Source organism: Narcine bancroftii, chromosome 12, assembly GCF_036971445.1.
Source record: "Narcine bancroftii isolate sNarBan1 chromosome 12, sNarBan1.hap1, whole genome shotgun sequence".
NCBI classification, from domain to species: domain Eukaryota; kingdom Metazoa; phylum Chordata; class Chondrichthyes; order Torpediniformes; family Narcinidae; genus Narcine; species Narcine bancroftii.
In genome coordinates, this window is record NC_091480.1 from 79455239 (window position 1) to 79474425 (window position 19187).

Consider the following 19187-nt stretch of genomic DNA (forward strand, 5'->3'; position numbering starts at 1 on the left):
CAAAATCTTTGGGGCTCCTTTTTGAATTATTTTCATTACCTTTAATGGTAATGATAATTAAGTATCTGTGATTCTCATGGATTTGTGTTTCTTTTTATTTTTACCAGTAGTGTACTCTCTCTTCATATTAGCCATGCAACTTTGGAATGGTTGGGGTTTGGATTATTAGATTATTTTTATTATTTTTGTTTTTTTTCTCTTTTCTACTTTATCTTTGATTTAATAGTGTTGCACAATGTAATTTTTTTTCTGTTATAGTGAGTTTGCTTACTTTGTTACAGTTGTATCATTGTTATCCAACAATCTCTTTTTCTGTATGTATTCTTAGACAAAAATCTAATAAAAATATTGAAAGTGATTTTTAGCTTTACTACCTCTTTCTCTGAGAAGATTTGGTCAACTTTCTCAAATTTGCTTTTCCAGTGTTGGATTTCCTGCTGCGCTTCGAAGAGATTCTTTTCGCTCTGCTCCTGTTTGTCCTGTGTTATTCTCAGTTCTGCCATCGTCTGAACCTGCTGTTGCTGGGCAACCTGCATCTGGTTCTCCATGTCCTTCAGTCTCTGTTGGAGATTCTCCACTTGCTGCTGGAGCTGTTGGAATAAACAAGATGGAAGTGACCATTATTGAATCATTCACCACACTAGTCCCATTTTTATTTTCCTCAAATTCATATCAACCCCTTCCACGTTCTGCTCTTCTACACAAGCCATTCTCAATTTTTTTGGATATGGCTTCCTTAGGTCTCTGCTCAGTTTATGGACCCACTTTCCTGTGAAGCAGCCAAGTTTTGGTTTCTTTCGTACTTCTACAGTATGCAAAAACATAAAACTTATTTATGTTACGTGGTGAAAACATGGCCTTTAACTAAATCTGTTGAGAAGATTGATCTATACACTAGTGCCAATTTTGTGGAAAATTATGTATCAATTCACAGGTTTCTAAGATATGGGAGAAAATCAGAACACCTGGGGAAAACCAACTCTGGGACAACATGCATGCTCCACACCGAGAGCGCTAGAGGTCAGCAGTGAGCCCATGCTGCTGGACCTTAGGGTCAGCAGATCTACCTGTGTGCTGTCCTAACAAGACAATTTCAAGAAAATAGTGCTTCCATCTTTTCATTGGTAAATCTACTATTCAGTGACACAGAGCCAAACACAACAAGGAAGCTGTAGTCAGTCTCACAGCAGAGGATGGTCGTAGGATTTGTTACACAGATAGGTAGATTTTTGCAGGATAGGGGGAAAAGGCAGGCAAAGTCCATGGCCAGGTCATCAATGATCTTGTTGAATGGTGGAGTTGCTCCTAATTCTTATGTAACACATTCAGTTGCTTTCCCTCCACTCATTCTCTGCAGCCTTACCTAAATTTTCTTTTCCAAGCATTTAATCCCTTTTGGACATCCTGCAAGTGTACCTGCGGCCCATATCCGGGGTTCTGGCGTTGAACAAATAGTTCATTCTCTATGTTCTTTTTTGCATACATTTTTAAACATGTAACCTTCCTGCCAGTCATTTCCTGGTGATGAGTTAAACTCACCATGGCTGGAATGCTACAATTGGACACAAGAGCCTCTGGACCATACAGAGGCTATCTCAAATATCACCAGCGATATTTGTACCCAAGTGAACATCAGCTCTGGACAGGATGGTACCCCAATTCAGGGCACTTAAAAACAAGATAGCCTTTCCACACTTAGCAATTTACTCAATCATCAGAATTCCTTCTGAAGACTAGAGGGACACCCAGTCTCATAAGACCTGTATCCCGAATATACACCAGCACTTATTTTTAAAGGAAATGCAGAGAGCACAGCAAAAGATGGATGGGAGAGGTGATGGAACGGAGAAAGAGCAAGTAACACTCAAGAGCCATACAGAACAGATGGTGTGAGGGGGTTATAAGATGCAGAAAGGGTACCTGTTCTACAGCTTTGGCGTTGGAAGACTTCAGCTCCTCTGACTTGCTCAGGGCTTGGCGCAAGTGGAAAACCTCGGCCATGCAGTTCTGCTGTTGATTCTGCATCTCCATCAATTTCTTCTCATTTGCTTTTTTATGGGTTTCATAGTCAAACTGACAAGCAAACAAAATTGAACAGAAATCACATTCATTTTGAAGTAAAATAATGAGGCTCCTTGAACAATCCTACCTTTTACTTGGAGCCAATTAATTAATGTTGGGCAAAGATCCAACTGAAAGGAACCAGAATTTGGAGATCTAGATGGAGAATAGGTGTTGAGGCAGTGCCAAGTGAAGATACAGACATGCATCATTCCCTGGTTTCCTGCTATGTTGCATAACCAACAATCTCAGTAAATGTTTCCACAAACCTTCCAACACTCAGCAAGAACTTAACAAAACCCAATGCCTTACCTGCACTAGTTCCAGGCTCTCCTGTGCAGCGCTCAACTCATTCGCAGTCTTATTCTTTATTTCTGTCAGACTTAAAATCAAAATGTCAGAAGTACATAAAAATCAAAATATATTCGCACATCATGAGTGAATTGAATACTGTTACGAGCCCAGAGGACTCCAAAACCCAGCAGCAATAGATATTCACCAAGACAAATGGTTACTTAAACAAAAGTTGTTTTTAATTATCTTTAAACATGAACACTTTAACATCACTATTGACTTAACTAACCTAACTTAACCCCCTTCTAATTTTAAGTGCACATGTATGTAATGTGTGTGTAAGTTCAGAAAAGTTATTTGATTCACAATCCAATCTCACTTCTCATTTCTCCAAATTCACTGGTTGCAGGCAAATCTTACACTGCACAGAATTTAACATTTATAAAGTTCACGAGGCTTTGGTGCTCAGGAAGGTTCTTGTCGGTTTTCAGAGAGAGATTTGTTGTTCCAGGACATCCACAACTGATTCCTTTTTAATCAGCCACTCCAGTGTCTTGCTGACGAAACTTGCCCCCTTCAGGGTTCTCCAGATGATAACCTCTTTCTTTCAGTCACCACAGAGTGCCTTTTTGTTTCCCCTATTTCAAGTGAAACATTAGACAGCCAGTACTCTCTTATTGCATGAACCACAAGGGCTTTGACCAGGCTGAACTGAGCACTCACAACCTCTCTCTCTCTCTCTACTTGCAAAACCACATGACCCTCCTAGAACAGCAAGTTCCACTCCAGATAGAATGCGGCTCCAACAAGTTCTTTCATCTGTTGCCTTTTTGTAAACAACAATCCATTAATGAAGTCTCTTGGGCACTCTCCAAAGCTTCTCCAAAGGTTGTTGGCCCCGATATGTCTAGCATGAGCAAAGCTCCAGTAGTTTAAATAAAATCTGTTTTAAAGTGTTTGTATGTGACCTACACTAAAAACCCACCCCAATTTATTTCCCCAAAACATCAATATTCTGTCACAATACATTCAAACAGGCCATGTGACACTTCATGGTTTACATCCTAGGTGACTTTGGTACAGTCTTGGCTATACGAGACTCAAGCATTCAAAAAAAGTCCTGGGATCTGATCATATAGTCTCCCAAGCCCCAGCAATGCCTGAAGGGATTCCTCATGATACAGTCTAAGGAAGGACTCCTGTCTTCCTTTGTCACCTGACAGTATGCCCACAATCCTTTTGGTCAGCAGTGAGAAGTGATCAATAACTTTTATAAAAAAAAAAAATGCAATAATAGGGTCTTGCAAGCTCGACCACAGATGTCAAAAATTAGGCATCAGAGTGATACTTCAGGAAGTACGGTTACCTCACAGGTCCTGGATGTGAGTTACACCCTGACCTGGTGTGTTATCTTAATGGAATCTGCACATTCTCCCTGGAATGTGACATGTGGGCTTCCCCCAAATACTCTATATTCCCCTCACATTCCAAAGTGATGCTGGTGGTAGGTTAATTAGCTTCTGCACGTTACCCTTATAGTAGGAAACTGGTGCAAGATCGGGGGGCATTGATGGGCACATGAAAGAAAATGTGTTACAGGGAAATATGAGGGGGGAAGAGGACTGATGGGACTGATCTGAGAGCCCACAAAGACTCAATGGGCTAATCAGCCTCATTTCATGTTGCAAGATAATCCTTTATGCCATGTACAAGGGAAGCAGTTAAAATTAACTGCATTAGGATGCAACTGCAGCTCCATATGGGTCAGATCTGATAAGAATGGCAGATTTCCCTCCCTGCCAAGCATTAATGAACCAGATGGGTTTATATCATAATCAGTTGGATGATTATTGTTCCCACTTCTAAATCTAATTTCAAGGATTCCACAGGTTACACAAGACCTGATTTATGGAAATTTGTGTTTAAGGTAATTCTCCCATAAATTTTGTAACATTTTTAAAAGATAGAAAAGCTAGTTTATAGATATGAAAATATCTTCATGAGTTTTGGGAAAGTATAGCAGCTAGATAATTCAAAAGTAAACCACACTTCAAAAAAAACGTCCATTTACTTGCAACCTCCCTGCAGAAAGTTTTTAAGAACACAGCTGCTGATTCATAGAAACCACTTAAAAGAAAAATGACAAAGGAAGTTTCCTATTGACACTTGTAAAATCTTCATCATCATACAAGATCCATCAATAATTTCAGGCCACCAAAGTTAGCCATTGGATATGGGATATTCTGTTTCTGTACCTTTGCAACCCCACAGGGGAAAACAATATATTCTGTAAATGTTCATGATAATCAACCCTCAGTGAAATTGTTTATTTCTGACTTGTTTCGAGAGGAAGGAAAAAAATTGTTGATAGACAATTGCCAGGAACAGGACCCTTGTGTAACCCAGGGACTCCATGTAATTGAATTTAAATTCCTTAACTTCCACAGATGTAAACCTGTGACTCTGGGTACTGGAATGTAACAACTATTCTACTGTACATCTCCTCAGATACCCCAGTGTCCCATATCATCGACCAATGGGAAGAGTTGGATTCATTTCTGGATTACGGGGGGAAAATCACAGTTGTGTAGCAGGTGTGATCTCATTGATGGCTGCCAATGAGCTTCTCTTTCTAACACCTCATTAACAATACTGAATTCACTTTTAACATTCAGCAGAAATTCACCCCAAAGGCAATCATGTGCACACAATATAATGGGATCCATTCTACTTGACGGCTAAAATATTAACATAACTGAACCTGGGAGCCCGCCAATGCTTCAAATGCTCAGCCCAAATGACTGAGGATGGATTTCAAGATATCTACACCACAGGCATCTACTGTAACTCAAAAATACAACTATCACCCCAGTCAGAAGCTTATGGTTTTAAGTGAACTCCAGTTGAAACCAGAGTACAATGTCGATGCACATGCCCAGTGGAGTGCCGAGGGAGTGCAGACCTTCCTGCTTGATGAGACCTCTACAGCAACCAGAGAGAGCAGAGGCACAACCTCCAATGTCTATCATTCAAGCAATTTGTCTCTCTGGGGAATCTTCCTACATGCAAATGCTTCCCAACATTATGACAGCAGCTCCTTTGCTGAAAGTGCTTCAGGTCGTCTTAATGTTGTGGAAGCTGCTCAAACAATGGAATCGTTCCTGCTTTACCTTGCCAACTCTGTCTCCTTTGCACTGATTTCTGTTCTGAGCTGCTTGCTTTCTTGCTGAAGACGTATTAATTTCTCCACAGCTTTTTCATTCTTCTGCTTCAGCTGCTCAACAGAGGCCTGTGATGACTCCATCTTTGCCAGCAGGTTCTTGTAACGAAAAGAGTAAATCTGTTAAACAAATGGCATTTCCTTCCTCAGTCATTGCTCTAAATCCTTAGATTCTCACCTAATTGTTGAATCAGTGGTTCAAAAACCTAGCTTGTTTCCACCATCATAGGACAATGTGCGATGGGCAATAAATGGAGGGCTAGCAATTAATAGCCACATCCTTTAAAAATGAATATTTGCTCACTCAAAGTTACTTCTGTGTACCTAAACCAAGCCTCTGGACAAACAGCTAGAGAGGTTTGTTCAGTTTGGGTGAAGGCCAAGGAAGAGTATGAGATAAGAATAAAGATTCTGATACTAATTTTCTTGAGAGACAGGATGTGTGTGAACTGATATGGCAAAGGTTCCATTATTGTCACGTAATACTACATGAAATTCTTCAACTTTGTCTACCGTTAAGAAGACGGTCGCCATTTTGTCCAGCCCCCCTCTCAGAAATGAGGCCCCAGCGATGATGGCTTGCAGACATTCTGATTCAGCTTCAATCTATGAAGTAGTATTGTCCTCCACTCCCAGAGAGAAAAGAAAAAGGGGAAAAAAAAAGCAGGGATATTACAGATAAGAGAGAGAAACTGAAAATGCTGGTATCTAGAACAAAAGGTAAACTGCTGGAAGTCAGCAGACCCGAAACCTTGACCATCCCTTTGCCTCCAGATGCTGATTGACCTACTGTTCTTAAAGTAGTTTATATTTTTAAATTACAGATCGATGATTGACACATTCCAAAAAATCAAGTTGTGGAATAGTACAGGCAGTCCCCAGGTTGAAAATATCCAATTACAAACAACCCGTAGTTATGAACCGACAAGCCGATTGGAAGAATGAAATCTACTTCCAGTTCGAGTGGCACTCGCTTTCTATTGGCCCGCTGCCAGAGATATAGCAATGTTACACTGTAGCAATGTAGTATATTGTTTAGAGTAATTTTTCAGTGGTGCTCACCAGGAGTCAGAAGCTGGAGAAAGATCGATTGACAGGCGGCCGGTGACACGCATCCGCAGACTGGGCAAAACGCAAGCGGGTGAGGAGAAGAGCAGCCCGGTGGAGGGGGGTGGGGGAGAAGCAGCAACAGCAGGGTGCGCCATCACGATGCCTCTGGAACCGTCAACGCTCAGTGTGGGGCCAACGCCAAATGGCACCCCAGCCTTAAAGTCCAATTGCAATATCAAGGAGGGAGGAGGGTAGCAATCTCTCCATCATCTTCTCCTGTAAGTGTTAACTTTTAATCATGATCTTATGTAGTTACTTTTATTATTGCAAACAGTACCGTATTATGTACTGCATTATTATGTACTGTATTTTTATGTTTAAGATGTTTTAATGTATTGGGAAGTGCTTTATATGCATATAAAGATAAGCGTATACAGAGCCGTTGTCATACCCACACTCCTGTTCGGCTCCGAATCATGGGTCCTCTACCAGCACCACCTACGGCTCCTAGAACGCTTCCACCAGCGTTGTCTCCGCTCCATCCTCAACATCCATTGGAGCGCTCACACCCCTAACGTCGAGGTACTCGAGATGGCAGAGGTCGACAGCATCGAGTCCACGCTGCTGAAGATCCAGCTGCGCTGGATGGGTCACGTCTCCAGAATGGAGGACCATCGCCTTCCCAAGATCGTATTATATGGCGAGCTCTCCACTGGCCACCGTGACAGAGGTGCACCAAAGAAAAGGTACAAGGACTGCCTAAAGAAATCTCTTGGTGCCTGCCACATTGACCACCGGCAGTGGGCTGATAACGCCTCAAACCGTGCATCTTGGCGCCTCACAGTTTGGCGGGCAGCAGCCTCCTTTGAAGAAGACTGCAGAGCCCACCTCACTGACAAAAGGCAAAGGAGGAAAAACCCAACACCCAACCCCAACCAACCAATTTTCCCTTGCAACCGCTGCAATCGTGTCTGCCTGTCCCGCATCGGACTGGTCAGCCACAAACGAGCCTGCAGCTGACGTGGACTTTTTACCCCCTCCATAAATCTTCGTCCGCGAAGCCAAGCCAAAGAAAGAAAGAAGATATACTATATACTTGTGGCGGTATAGCTGTTAGCACTGTCTGTATGAATGTACTGTATGGGCTTGCCCGTCCCTGTAACTCCTCCCCTCAGAATCCCCATAAAGGCTGCAATGACCAAACCCCTTCCTCAGTACCTGCCTTGGAACCAAGCCAGCAACACGCGAGACATGCTGATAATTTATGGTGATCAAAGCCTATTAATCACTACTTCCAGTCTAATGAGGTTAATCGATAGCGTTACAATTTAACCATAAATTGCATTCCATGGACAAGGCAATACGGGCGGATATTTGGACACCAACACTAAAGACCCAGAGGCTTCCATCAAATTCGATCAATGGCTGCATTGCCTCAACGCATTCATGAGACACAACGATGTGCAGAGTGAGGAAATTAAATGGGACCTACTCTTCACACAGTTCAGCCACCGCATTTTTCAAATGATCAGAGACTGCAATACTTACTCAGCCGCTACGGAGCTCTTGCAGAGACAGTATTGAACCCCAATGAACGTCACCGATGCCAGGTACCTTCTGGGCAGTTATAGACAAGCGCCTAGCGAGTAGGTGGACGAATACATGCAGAGATGTCTCTGCTGCTATCCACTTAGAAGAACTGATAGGAGACACATGTGTAGCTAGATTCAAGTCTGATCACATCTGACAGAGACTCCTGGAAAAGGACAATCGAAACTTGCAGGAAGCAGTAGACCCGGCCAAATGGCTCAAGACAGCTCAGATAAATGCTGAGGTCTTCTCTTCTGGAAACGCAGCCACCATGTAGGGAGCATGGACACCACCACCATGAGTCATGGGATCCCAGGTCACCGCCATCGAGCACCCGAGATGCTACTTCTGTGGCCATGCTAAACATCCTCGTAAGAGCTATCTGGCCTGAAACGCAACATGTTCCACCTGCAGGAAGACACTACGGGAAGGTATGTCGGTCCCAACTTTCCTCCAGCAGTGCCATCCATATGTGGCTGGCAGCTATCGCCATCTTGGATCTTGTCACTTCCAGCGCCACTGAAAACGGCTCGGCGGTTCCATGGGGATAGTGAGGAGCAGCACAGCGTGTGTGGTATGGGGGCAGCCATCTTGAGGGGTGCTTCCAAACCAGTACTACAGCAGTGAATCAGACAGCAACCAGACGATGGCCTCGATCACCCTGGACCACGACAGCTCACATCAGCAAGCCAGTGCCATGATGAACATTGACGTAAACGGTCACGTCACAAACTGTCTATTTGATACCGGGAGCATGGAGAGCTTCATATATGTGGGCACAGTGACTCCAGCTAAGTGCAAATTCATTCTGGCCTCCAAATCCTACTCGACTGAGATGCACGGCAGCTGCACCGGGACATTGACTGTGCGTGGCACTAAGTACAAGAACTTTAAACCCCTTATTATGCCACAGCTCCGTGCACCAGTCACACTGGGACTGGACTTCCAGTACCAACTCAAGAGTGTTCAAATAGAATATGACATTCCCCACAACTCTCCCCCCACCCCAAAAAAAACCCACAGTCCGCAGCTATCAATTTTTTAAACCACCTTCCCTCTCTTCTGAATACGACCTGTGGCCTGTCCACCCTCCAGGTCCCACCAGTGCCCCTGTTTGGGAACCTCATCCCCGTCCACAAGCCTGTAACCACCAAGAGTAGGTGATACAGCCCCAGGGCTAGAGCCTTCATTAAAGCAGAAGTTAAATGATTTCTGGCTGATAGATCCTAGCACCTGGAAGATACAGGTGATAGTGATTAAGAGCAGGGAGAAACACTGCATAGTTATAGACTACAATCAGACCATAAACCGATTTACCCAACTGGATTCCTACCCCCTCCCCCGCATCGCCAAGAGTGCCCAGTACCGGGTCTTCTCAACTATCGAGCTTAAGTTGGCATAGCACCAACTCCCGATCCACCTGAAGGACACCCCATACATTAAATTCGAGGCAGACGGCCACCTCTACTATCACGTCCTCCGGATCCCCTTCAGGGTCACCAATAGGGTCTCAGTCTTCCAGAGGGAGTTGGACTGAATAATGGATGAATACAGGCTAAAGGTCACATTTCCCTATCCAGACATCGTGACCATCTGCAGCCATGACCAGCAGGGCCATGACGGTAACCTACAAAATTTTCTCCAGATGGCCAAAAGTCTCAATCTCACGTATAACCAGAAGAAATGTGTGTTCAGCACTTCATGCCTGGCTATCCTTGGTTGCATGGTGGAGAATAGTGTCATTGGGCCCGATCCTGACCATAAGCACCCCCTGCAAGAACTCCCACTGTCCCACAGCCTCATGGCCCTGAGAAGGTGCTTGGGGTTCTTTTCCTATTACGCCAAGTGGGTCCCTAATTATGCAGACAAAGCCCACCCTCTGGTAAAAAATCCACCTTCCCCTGATGGCAGAAGCCCAAGTGGTATTCACATGCATCAAGGGTGACATCGCCAGGGCAGTGATTGCACACTGTGGATTCATCCATCCTGTTCCAGGTGGAGGGTGATGCGTCCGACTTTTCCCTGGCCGCCACATTCAACCAGGCGGGCAGGCCCATGGCATTTTTTTTCCCATACCCTCCAGGGCCCCAAACTAAGGCACTCACCCGTTGAGGAGGTGGTTCAGGCCATAGTGGAAGCTGTGCACCACTGGAGGCACTACCTAGCAGACAAACCATTCACCCTGCTTGACTGACCAACGTGCAGTCGCTTTTATGTTCAATAACAAAATGCGGGGGAAAAAAATTAAAAACAAGAAGATCCTGAGGTGGAGAACTTAGCTATTCACGTACAATTGACATCTTGTTCTGGTCCGGGAAGCTCAACAAGCCCCTGATGCCCTGTCCTGAGGGACATGCGCCAACACACAGTTGGACCACCTCCAAGCCCTCCACAGCAGCCCCTGCCACCCCAGGGTTACCAGGCTCTAACACTTCATTAGAGCTCGCAACCTCCCTTACTTGGTTGAGAACATCAGGGAACTGACCCTGAGCTGCCTGGCCTGTGCAAAATGCAAACCCCAATTCTACCGGCCAGAGAAAACTCACCAGATTAAAGCCAACAGTCCTTTCGAACACCTGACTATGGACTTCAAGGGCCCCCTCTCCTCCACCAACTGGAATGTATACTTTCTCAATATCATCGATGAATACTCACATTTCCCATTTGCCATCCCCTGCCCAGACATGACCATGGCCACAGTCATAAAGTCACTACTCAACCTTTTCACTCTGTTCTGATACCCCTGCTATATCCATAGTGACTGGGGATCCTTGTTTATGAGTGAGTTGTGCCAGTACCTGCTTGTCAAGGGCACAGTTATGAGCAGGACCACAAGATATAACCCGAGGAAACAGCCAGGTAGAAAGGGAGAATGCCACAGTTTGGAAGGCAATCCTCCTAGCCCTCAGGTCAAAAGGCCTGCCTGTTTCCCCAGTGGCAAGGGATCCTCCACACTACCAGGTCCCTCCTCTGCACTGCTTCTAATGCTACCCCACATGAAAGGCTGTTTTCCTTCCCCAGGAATTCGGCATTGGGAACCACACTACTGTCCTGGCTGACGACCCCTGGGCCCGTTCTGCTCTTGAGGCACACCAGGAAACACAAGACTAACCCACTGGTTGAGAAGGTCCACCTTCTCCATGCGAACCCCCAGTACACTTACATGGAGTACCAGGATGGGTGGCAAGGCACAGTTTTCATCCGGGACCTGGCGCATGACTAATGGGACCAATTAGTACCCCCCCACCCCCCGGTAACATAATTTGTCATCTGGCCCCACTAATTGCACCCGACACCAAGCCCCAACCACAGACTGAATAACTACACGGTCCCATTAACACCCCCCCTCCTCCACCTCAGCCACCGGAGACCCAGCCTGTCATGTAAAACACCATCCAGGAGCTAGGAGCTGAGCCACAGCCGGCAATGCGATGGTCACAATGACAGATGAGACGCCGGACAGGATGAACCTGTAATGGACATTGAACCACCTCATCCTGCTGGATGCGGTTTTAAATGGGGTAATGTGGTGGAACCACTGTATAGCTGTTAGCACTGTTTGTATGAATGTACTGTATGGGCTGGCCCACCACTGTACCTGTGCTCTTCCTCTCAAAATCCCCATAAAGGTTGTTACGCCCAAACCCTTCCCTCAGTACCTGCCTTGGAACCAGGCCAGCAACATGTGAGACGTTCTGATAATTTATGATGATTAAAGCCTATTAATCACTACTTCCAGTCTAATATGGTTAATCGATAGCACTACAATACCAAGATAAACATTTGACTAAAGACAGACTTAGTTTTTAACCTGGGGAGTGCCTGTATATAAAGCTGCGAGGTGATAAAGAGTATCCAACCTGAAAAGTTGACTGTTTCTCTTTCCACACACAGAGTCTGACGCAGAGATTTTTCCATCATTTTCCATCCAGGCGCTTTGTAGCTTTCTAGACTCGACACTGAATTCTGCAACTACAGGTAACTCGTTTTTGGTCTATATTGGTCATCCATTTGTAATATTAGCTCATCTTATTATTTTTTTCCCTTTGACTCTGGGAGTGGAAGGCATGTTCAGCCTGAAGTAATGGTCATGAATTCTAGCTCTGCATTTTGCAACTCCCATGTTCTTTTGTGTAGGCCCTTTTGTCTACATTCTCACTCTCTAACTGCTCCCATCCACTTATTGACCAGATAACCTCGTTTACAGCTGAACCCCACGGTCACTCTTGGTTCACCCTAACAAAGACATCTGCAGCTTTACAAGTTTCTTTTGTCTCCTTTTTAGTTGTGTCCAGAAAAATTTTTCATCTGATTCTGCTTCTCTTCACACAGATGTGGCCTGACATACTATTTCCAGCATTTTCAGTTTCAATAACTTGCTTATTACACAATGTACTGATTTGAGATCAGCACACAATAGGCAAAGAGCAATCGTGTAGTGATCCTTCAATGAATCCTGTTAGGTAAAACATCATGAGATGGGAATGTGCAGGGCTGTAACAAGATGTGAATGCATCCTTGTACTTACAAGATAAGAGAGACATTGATGGATTGAGAGGCAGGAAGCTAGCAGGGAAAGGATAGCAACAGTTTTAGTCATTGGACAAGTAATGATATGATGATGTTCTAAGCACATATCCAAGGGTATAAAAAAATCACCATTTTGCTGATAACGGCAGAATGCATTCTCCGACTAACACGGTTGGTCGCAAGTGTTACAATCCGGTAATAAAGAACAAAGAACCCTGATTTCGACTCAGCCTGGTGTTTGTCTCACTCATTCATGAACAAAGCAGACCTAACAATCCCCACCATCAAGTTTCTGAATGGACAATGAACCTATGTCACGACCCCATTTCATTTTTTGTACAACTTATTTTTTTCTAAAAAATCTTACATTTACGTAATTGCAATTTTATAGCAATTTTGCACCTTGTTCTGCACCATGTTGCTACCACAAAACAAATTTCACGACATATTCGTGGCAATAAACTTGGTTCTGATATTTACAAGAATTTGTAAATAGCAAGAGTAAAACATGAAAGTTTGTTGATTAAAGTAAAAACACAATGCTGGAGAAACTCAGCAGATCAAACAGTGCACTTTATATAGCAAAGATAAAGATGCAGAACCAACATTTCAGGCTTGAGCCCAAGCCACTGTCTCAAGTACCATCTCTAACCTCATCACCTCCGGTCATCTCCCTCCAACGCCTCCAACCTCAGTGTTTCCCATCCCCACACTACCCAGTTATACCTCCTATATTTGAAATCAAGCCCGAAAAGTTGATTATGTATCCATCGCCTTCCCAAGATCGTATTATATGGCGAGCTCTCCACTGGCCACCGTGACAGAGGTGCACCAAAGAAAAGGTACAAGGACTGCCTAAAGAAATCTCTTGGTGCCTGCCACATTGACCACCGCCAGTGGGCTGATAACGCCTCAAACCGTGCATCTTGGCGCCTCACAGTTTGGCGGGCAGCAACCTCCTTTGAAGAAGACCGCAGAGCCCACCTCACTGACAAAAGGCAAAGGAGGAAAAACCCAACACCCAACCCCAACCAACCAATTTTCCCTTGCAACCGCTGCAATCGTGTCTGCCTGTCCCGCATCGGACTGGTCAGCCACAAACGAGCCTGCAGCTGACGTGGACTTTTTACCCCCTCCATAAATCTTCGTCCGCGAAGCCAAGCCAAAGATAAAGTACACCATTTGACATGCTGAGTCTCTCCAGCATTGTCTTTTCATATGTAAATACCAAGCTTGACGAACAATTCAGAGGCAAGTGAACAGATTCGATAGAGTGTAAAAGTGTCACTTTTATCCAGTACATTCTAAATTTACCTGGTTTTCTTTCTGCACGTTTAAACACGCTGCTTCTTTTTCAATCAGGTCCTTTCTGAGCTGCTCCAACTTTTCATTCTGGGCTTTCATTTCTAATTCACTTTTTATCTTCAGCTCCAACAGTTGTTTGTCCAGTCCCATTGACTCTTTCTATTGTGGACAAGTAACAAAGCAAGTTAAATCTTCACTCGGTGAAATTTCTTCGAGGGATGCCTACCCTGAAGAAGTTCTCCTTTATTTCCTATTGTCTCTAGCAAAGCAAGTTGTTTGGGTTAGGGAGGGTGTGTGATGGAGAGAAAGAAGTAATCATGCCAACACCGAGAATTACACAGACTAACGATCAGGAAAATATCGGGAATAGAGCACAAAATGTGCAAAAGTTTGTTTCAGGCTTGTTGATCATTCATCAAAATTATTATAAAGGAGCATTATTATAAAGGAGATTTGAACCTAAAGACCATTTGCCTTTTCATCATAATGGTTAAACTCCATGCATTTCATTTCTAAATATGATTTTCATTTATTTTAAAAAAGAAAATGTGAAGAGACAAAATTGATTATCACCAGAATGAGGGAGACGTATCAAACATTCTGGCCTTTTTATGATGGACATCCATCAGTGGGAAAAGTTAATTAAAAAATATTGTTTGCAAAAACATTGTGCAATCTATTTTCCAATGACTGGAAGATGCCACGTTCTGCTGAATTTTGGGACTACAAGGACAAACCTTGTAACATTTCTCAAAGTTTTGGTGATACCAGAGGAGGGTGGGGGGAAGAGGACTTGTTTCATTCTTCATTGGAATGGTGGAAAGAGGCCAGAGCTGGAGAAGTACAAGAAAGACCAAAGTAACAGGCAATTGGAAAAATGGGTTCACCCTTGTAGGCTGAATAGAACTCTTCTTCTAAGGGGTAACCCAATCTCTATCTGATAATGGTTGAGCAAGGTATGTAGAGAGAGTTTGGAGACGGACCTGCTGACTCACTCTGGATACTTCATTTATTCACCCAGCACAATACAAAAAGTTATAGCCTTGTATGCATTTTTAAAAATGTGGAACCCCTAATCCCGATAATTCAGTGTCGGATAGTATTGAGTAGATCCCTATATTGTCCCTACATTGGCTATGCAACTAGTGGTGTGGTGAGGAAGAGTCACATCTACCAAGGCGAACAGAGAACAAATGTCACAATGTACACTGATGCAAATGTATGGATATAACATTAAGAATGTGAAAAGACTTTGAACGGCTTTCCTTTTTGTAAATCATTTATCATGAATAAAGTTTATTTTTTAGAAAAAAAGGCTGTAGCATCCAGTGGTCACAATGATAGGTAGGCCAAGCAGGTCTTTTATTTGTTGACTTCTGACTATCTAAAGGGACCATCCAAACACTGTGAGATTGGTTTGTGTCAGGTTTGAAAACCATTATGTCCTTGATGGTTCAGCTCTTTGTTAAGAAAGGTACAATGCTTTATTTACAGCTTAGCTACCTAGCCCCAGCCTGACAAACACAACTTTGTGTGTCGAGTTCCAACCCAATATGTAGAAAAGCACAAAATCTCAGGCTTATGTCAGTCAAATTTAATTTTTTTTTTACAGTTGAGCAAAGCTCTACTTAAGCATAGATCCTGGTGGTTAATCATACAGAATATTGAGCAACTTGAGCCTGATCCAGCATTCACTGTGATTAAGGCCAACCTGTGACCCAGCTCCATTTCCCAGAACAGTTCTGGCTAACCAAAATCCATCCGATTTGAATTAACAGTAAACCCAGAATCAATAGGTGCTCGTGAAAGACAGCTTCAAATTTCATTCTCCATTTGTGTCTAAGTGTTTTCCAACTTCATTCCTGAAAGGTCACCAGCCTGAAATATTCACTTTGTTGCTCACTCCACAGGTGTTACCGGACCTGAAGGAGCATTTTTAATTGTTTTGTATTTCAAAATGTCAGCATCTGGATTTCTTTGCTTTTCCTTTCCTCCCTAAAAGACTAAGTCCTAATTCTTTGACATATCCCTCCCTCCTACCCTAGACTTCCTAAGCAAGGGAATAATTTCTCATCAGCTTTTCAGTTTCCCTTAATGCCCCAATAATGCTCTCAGCTACTAACCCCACAAGCCTGTGAGAAGCTCCCAAATAATTTTACAGTCATAATAAGCATTGCACATATTATTAACAGTCAGTGACTTCAAGAAACAAACACATAGAACACAAAAATAATTATTCTTGGAAGCCAACTTAACAGAATTAACAGGAAAGATATTAAAGGGAGAAATTCAGACAAGGTCAGGAGCCAAGGCTGCTGATTGCACACCCATTTAGAATCTGAACATACCTTATTCATCTCCAATGTTACAGAATATTCCTCTTTTTCTTTTGCTGTTTGGGTTTCAAGCTGTTTGATTTTTTCCTTCAACGTTGTGTTTTCCTCACTTAACTTCAAATTGTTCACCTTCAACTCATCTTTTTCTTTTTCTGATTCTTCCAGTTTCTCCTGATTGCAAAGAGATTTTAGAAAGTAAGAGAGAACATTAGACACATTTGGGAAACATGTAAACCATGGTTAACAAAAACATCTTTGCTTCACTCTGCAAAAATTGCAGCTACCAGAACAAATCATCCTGGTGATTGGAGAATGGCACTATTCCAAAAGCAAAATTTGGAAAAAATTGATATCTAGAAATTATGAAAGAATTTGGAGATGGATTTTATGACACTAAAAGTCCAAACAGTGCCTCTCAAAACTAAATGGATGTGATACCACATATCCATCATTGCTTTCAGTTCTTTCAAACCCCTCTCCTGAAAGAATCTATACTTGTTAAAGTGTTTCAAAGCAGTTTTGCATCTTAGCAGATACTTTAGTCAGCTATTCAAGTGCAAATGGTCAGTTCCTACATCCTCTCTTCATCACTGACTCTTCCCTTTATCAGTCTGGTGGGGCATCAATGGGCACTGTTGCCTGACAGCACCAGGAACCTAATCTCAGGTTGAGGTTTGTCAGTCAGGATTCTTCTGTAAGCAGACAAAAATGTCATTTCTAACATTCATGCAGTCGAGTAAAAAGCTCAATTTATAGCATAGGATTACAATGGAAATGAAGATTAGTTACCAATGGAAGCATGACGGCACTGTTATGGGGTTCATTCTGGATCCTTATGGCTGTGGGTAAGGAACTGTTAATCCTCTTATGCCTTTTCCCTAATGGGAAGAGGAAGAGCACCTTCAGGGTGTGATGGGTCCTTCAGTATGTTCCAGCAGTAGATGGTCCATGGAGCAACGGAATTTGTGTTATGTTCTGAGATGCACCATCTTCTGTAGCTTCTTCAGATCTTGAGCAGAGCATCAACCTTACCATGTGTGATGCATCCAACAAATATGCTTTTAAAAGTACATATGTAGAAGATGTTGAGGAACAAGGGAGACAGGCTAAACTTCCTTGGTCTTCTGAGAAAATGGAGGCTTTGATGCAATTTGTTGACCATTGCATCAATCAATGTGTTTGTTCCAGGCAGACGATTGAAGATATCTATTCCAAAGAACTCAACTCTTTTGGTTTTATCTTTTGAGTTCTACACTATTAATGAGAACAGGACTGTGGACATTGATCCCTCTCCTGAAGTCAAATAGTCAACCCTTTGTCTTATTGACATTGAGAGAGAGGTACTGTCTGGGTGGACTTTGCATCTGGTCACCATGATCATGTGAGTTTCCACCAAGGAAAAAGGAATGTTGATGGGTGTATAAGAGAGAAGGGTGTGTTGGGGATGATGGGTCTGCTTTGCGCTAACATGAACCCAATTGGCTCAATAGGCTCCTTTTGTGTGATGATAAGATGCTGTAGTCTATCATAAGTCATCCCACAGATGGAAGCCACTGAAACTTAATTTAATATGAACAGCCTGAAGTTCATGCATTTATTTTAACATTCTTTCCTGATAGGAGGTTTGCTGGAGAACATGATAAATGTGCAGTTTCATTCAAACACTCCAAAGAACCTGCAAATGTAGTTACCCATAATCATAGGACTATTCTATTAAACCACTTCATTGCTTTTATTGTTGGTTTGTGGAATTGTTTAATGCCGACACTCAACTAATGATTGCTTATTTTGTTTCCAGTAATTACGCGTAGAGAATCACAAGAGAACAAGTTACCGAACATAAAATGAAAGGAAACCCATTTTATTAATATCTTGTGTAGCTGCTTCATTTACCTTGTATGTAAGCCAGTTCTCATTGCTTTTAAGTTACTCAATAATTTCCTGTTAAATACAACAACTTCTTTGCCTGACCTGAGAACTACTCTCATGCAAAATGTTTTAACCCAAGCTAAGACTCTGGAACTTCCTGCTTGAAAAAAAATGGTAAAGACTGAAACCCTTGTAGCATTTAAATAAAACATACCTTGAAGAGAAACTGGGCTGCAGCCCAAGAACCAAGAAGTCCAATTAACTTAAACATTATTTCATCTTGAAGATCAAAGATGGGCCAAACAACCTCCTCTCTAATCCTTTTTTTCTAGGATGTTGTAGAGATGGGACATGAATCTAAACTCAAACCTTATTAATCTGTCAAGAGTAGCTACGGATATTAGAAGTATGCTTTTTTGGAGTTTAGAAGAATGAGGGTTGATCCAAATGAAACAAAGTCAGAGTATTACAGCTTGGAAACAGGCCCTTTCACCACTCTTGTTCCTGCCAATCAAGTTGTCTACCTAAGCAAGTCTCAATTCTCCAGGATTGGCCTATTTCGCTCTCAATGTTTCCTAGCTATGTAACTTTCTTCTAAATGTTGTAATTGTACTCACCTCTAACACTTCCTCTGGCAGCTCATTCCACATACCTACCACACTGTGTAGAAAAGGTGCCCCTCAGATTCTTTTTAAATCTTTCCTCTTGCACCTTGTTTAAATTAATTCCTTCTTGTTTTAGACTCCCTTGCTCCAGGGAATTAAAAAGACTGACTATGCAACTTATGTTCTTGTATACCTCTGCAAGGTCTCTGGTGCTCCAGGGTGGGGGGGGGAACATCCTTTATGCACATAATCCTTAGGAGGAATAAGGAAAAGTCGAGATATTTCCACAGTGGTGGAGTCCTAGACAAGATTAAGGGGTATGACTTA

The 19187-nt window shown here is 42.9% G+C and overlaps 1 protein-coding gene and 1 long non-coding RNA gene across 15 annotated transcripts in view; one reads left to right on the plus strand and one right to left on the minus strand.

Moving 5' to 3' along the window:
• Window positions 1–19187, minus strand: part of LOC138747632 (tax1-binding protein 1 homolog B-like) — a 60670-nt gene that overhangs the window by 19132 nt on the left and 22351 nt on the right. For 12 of the 14 annotated variants that reach the window (XM_069907049.1, XM_069907042.1, XM_069907041.1 and 9 more), the window contains 6 exons: window positions 16399–16557; window positions 14060–14209; window positions 5526–5695; window positions 2374–2443; window positions 1921–2073; window positions 375–590 (listed from right to left, as the gene is read on the minus strand). In XM_069907049.1, the coding sequence (XP_069763150.1) occupies window positions 375–590; window positions 1921–2073; window positions 2374–2443; window positions 5526–5695; window positions 14060–14209; window positions 16399–16557 (918 nt within the window). The remainder of the gene's footprint in view (window positions 1–374; window positions 591–1920; window positions 2074–2373; window positions 2444–5525; window positions 5696–14059; window positions 14210–16398; window positions 16558–19187) is intronic. The other 2 variants (XM_069907048.1, XM_069907040.1) reach the window with 1 other exon arrangement.
• LOC138747635 (uncharacterized) lies at window positions 6725–18412 on the plus strand. The gene is made up of 3 exons (XR_011347590.1): window positions 6725–6903; window positions 12110–12193; window positions 18185–18412. It is a non-coding gene; the product is annotated as an uncharacterized lncRNA (long non-coding RNA).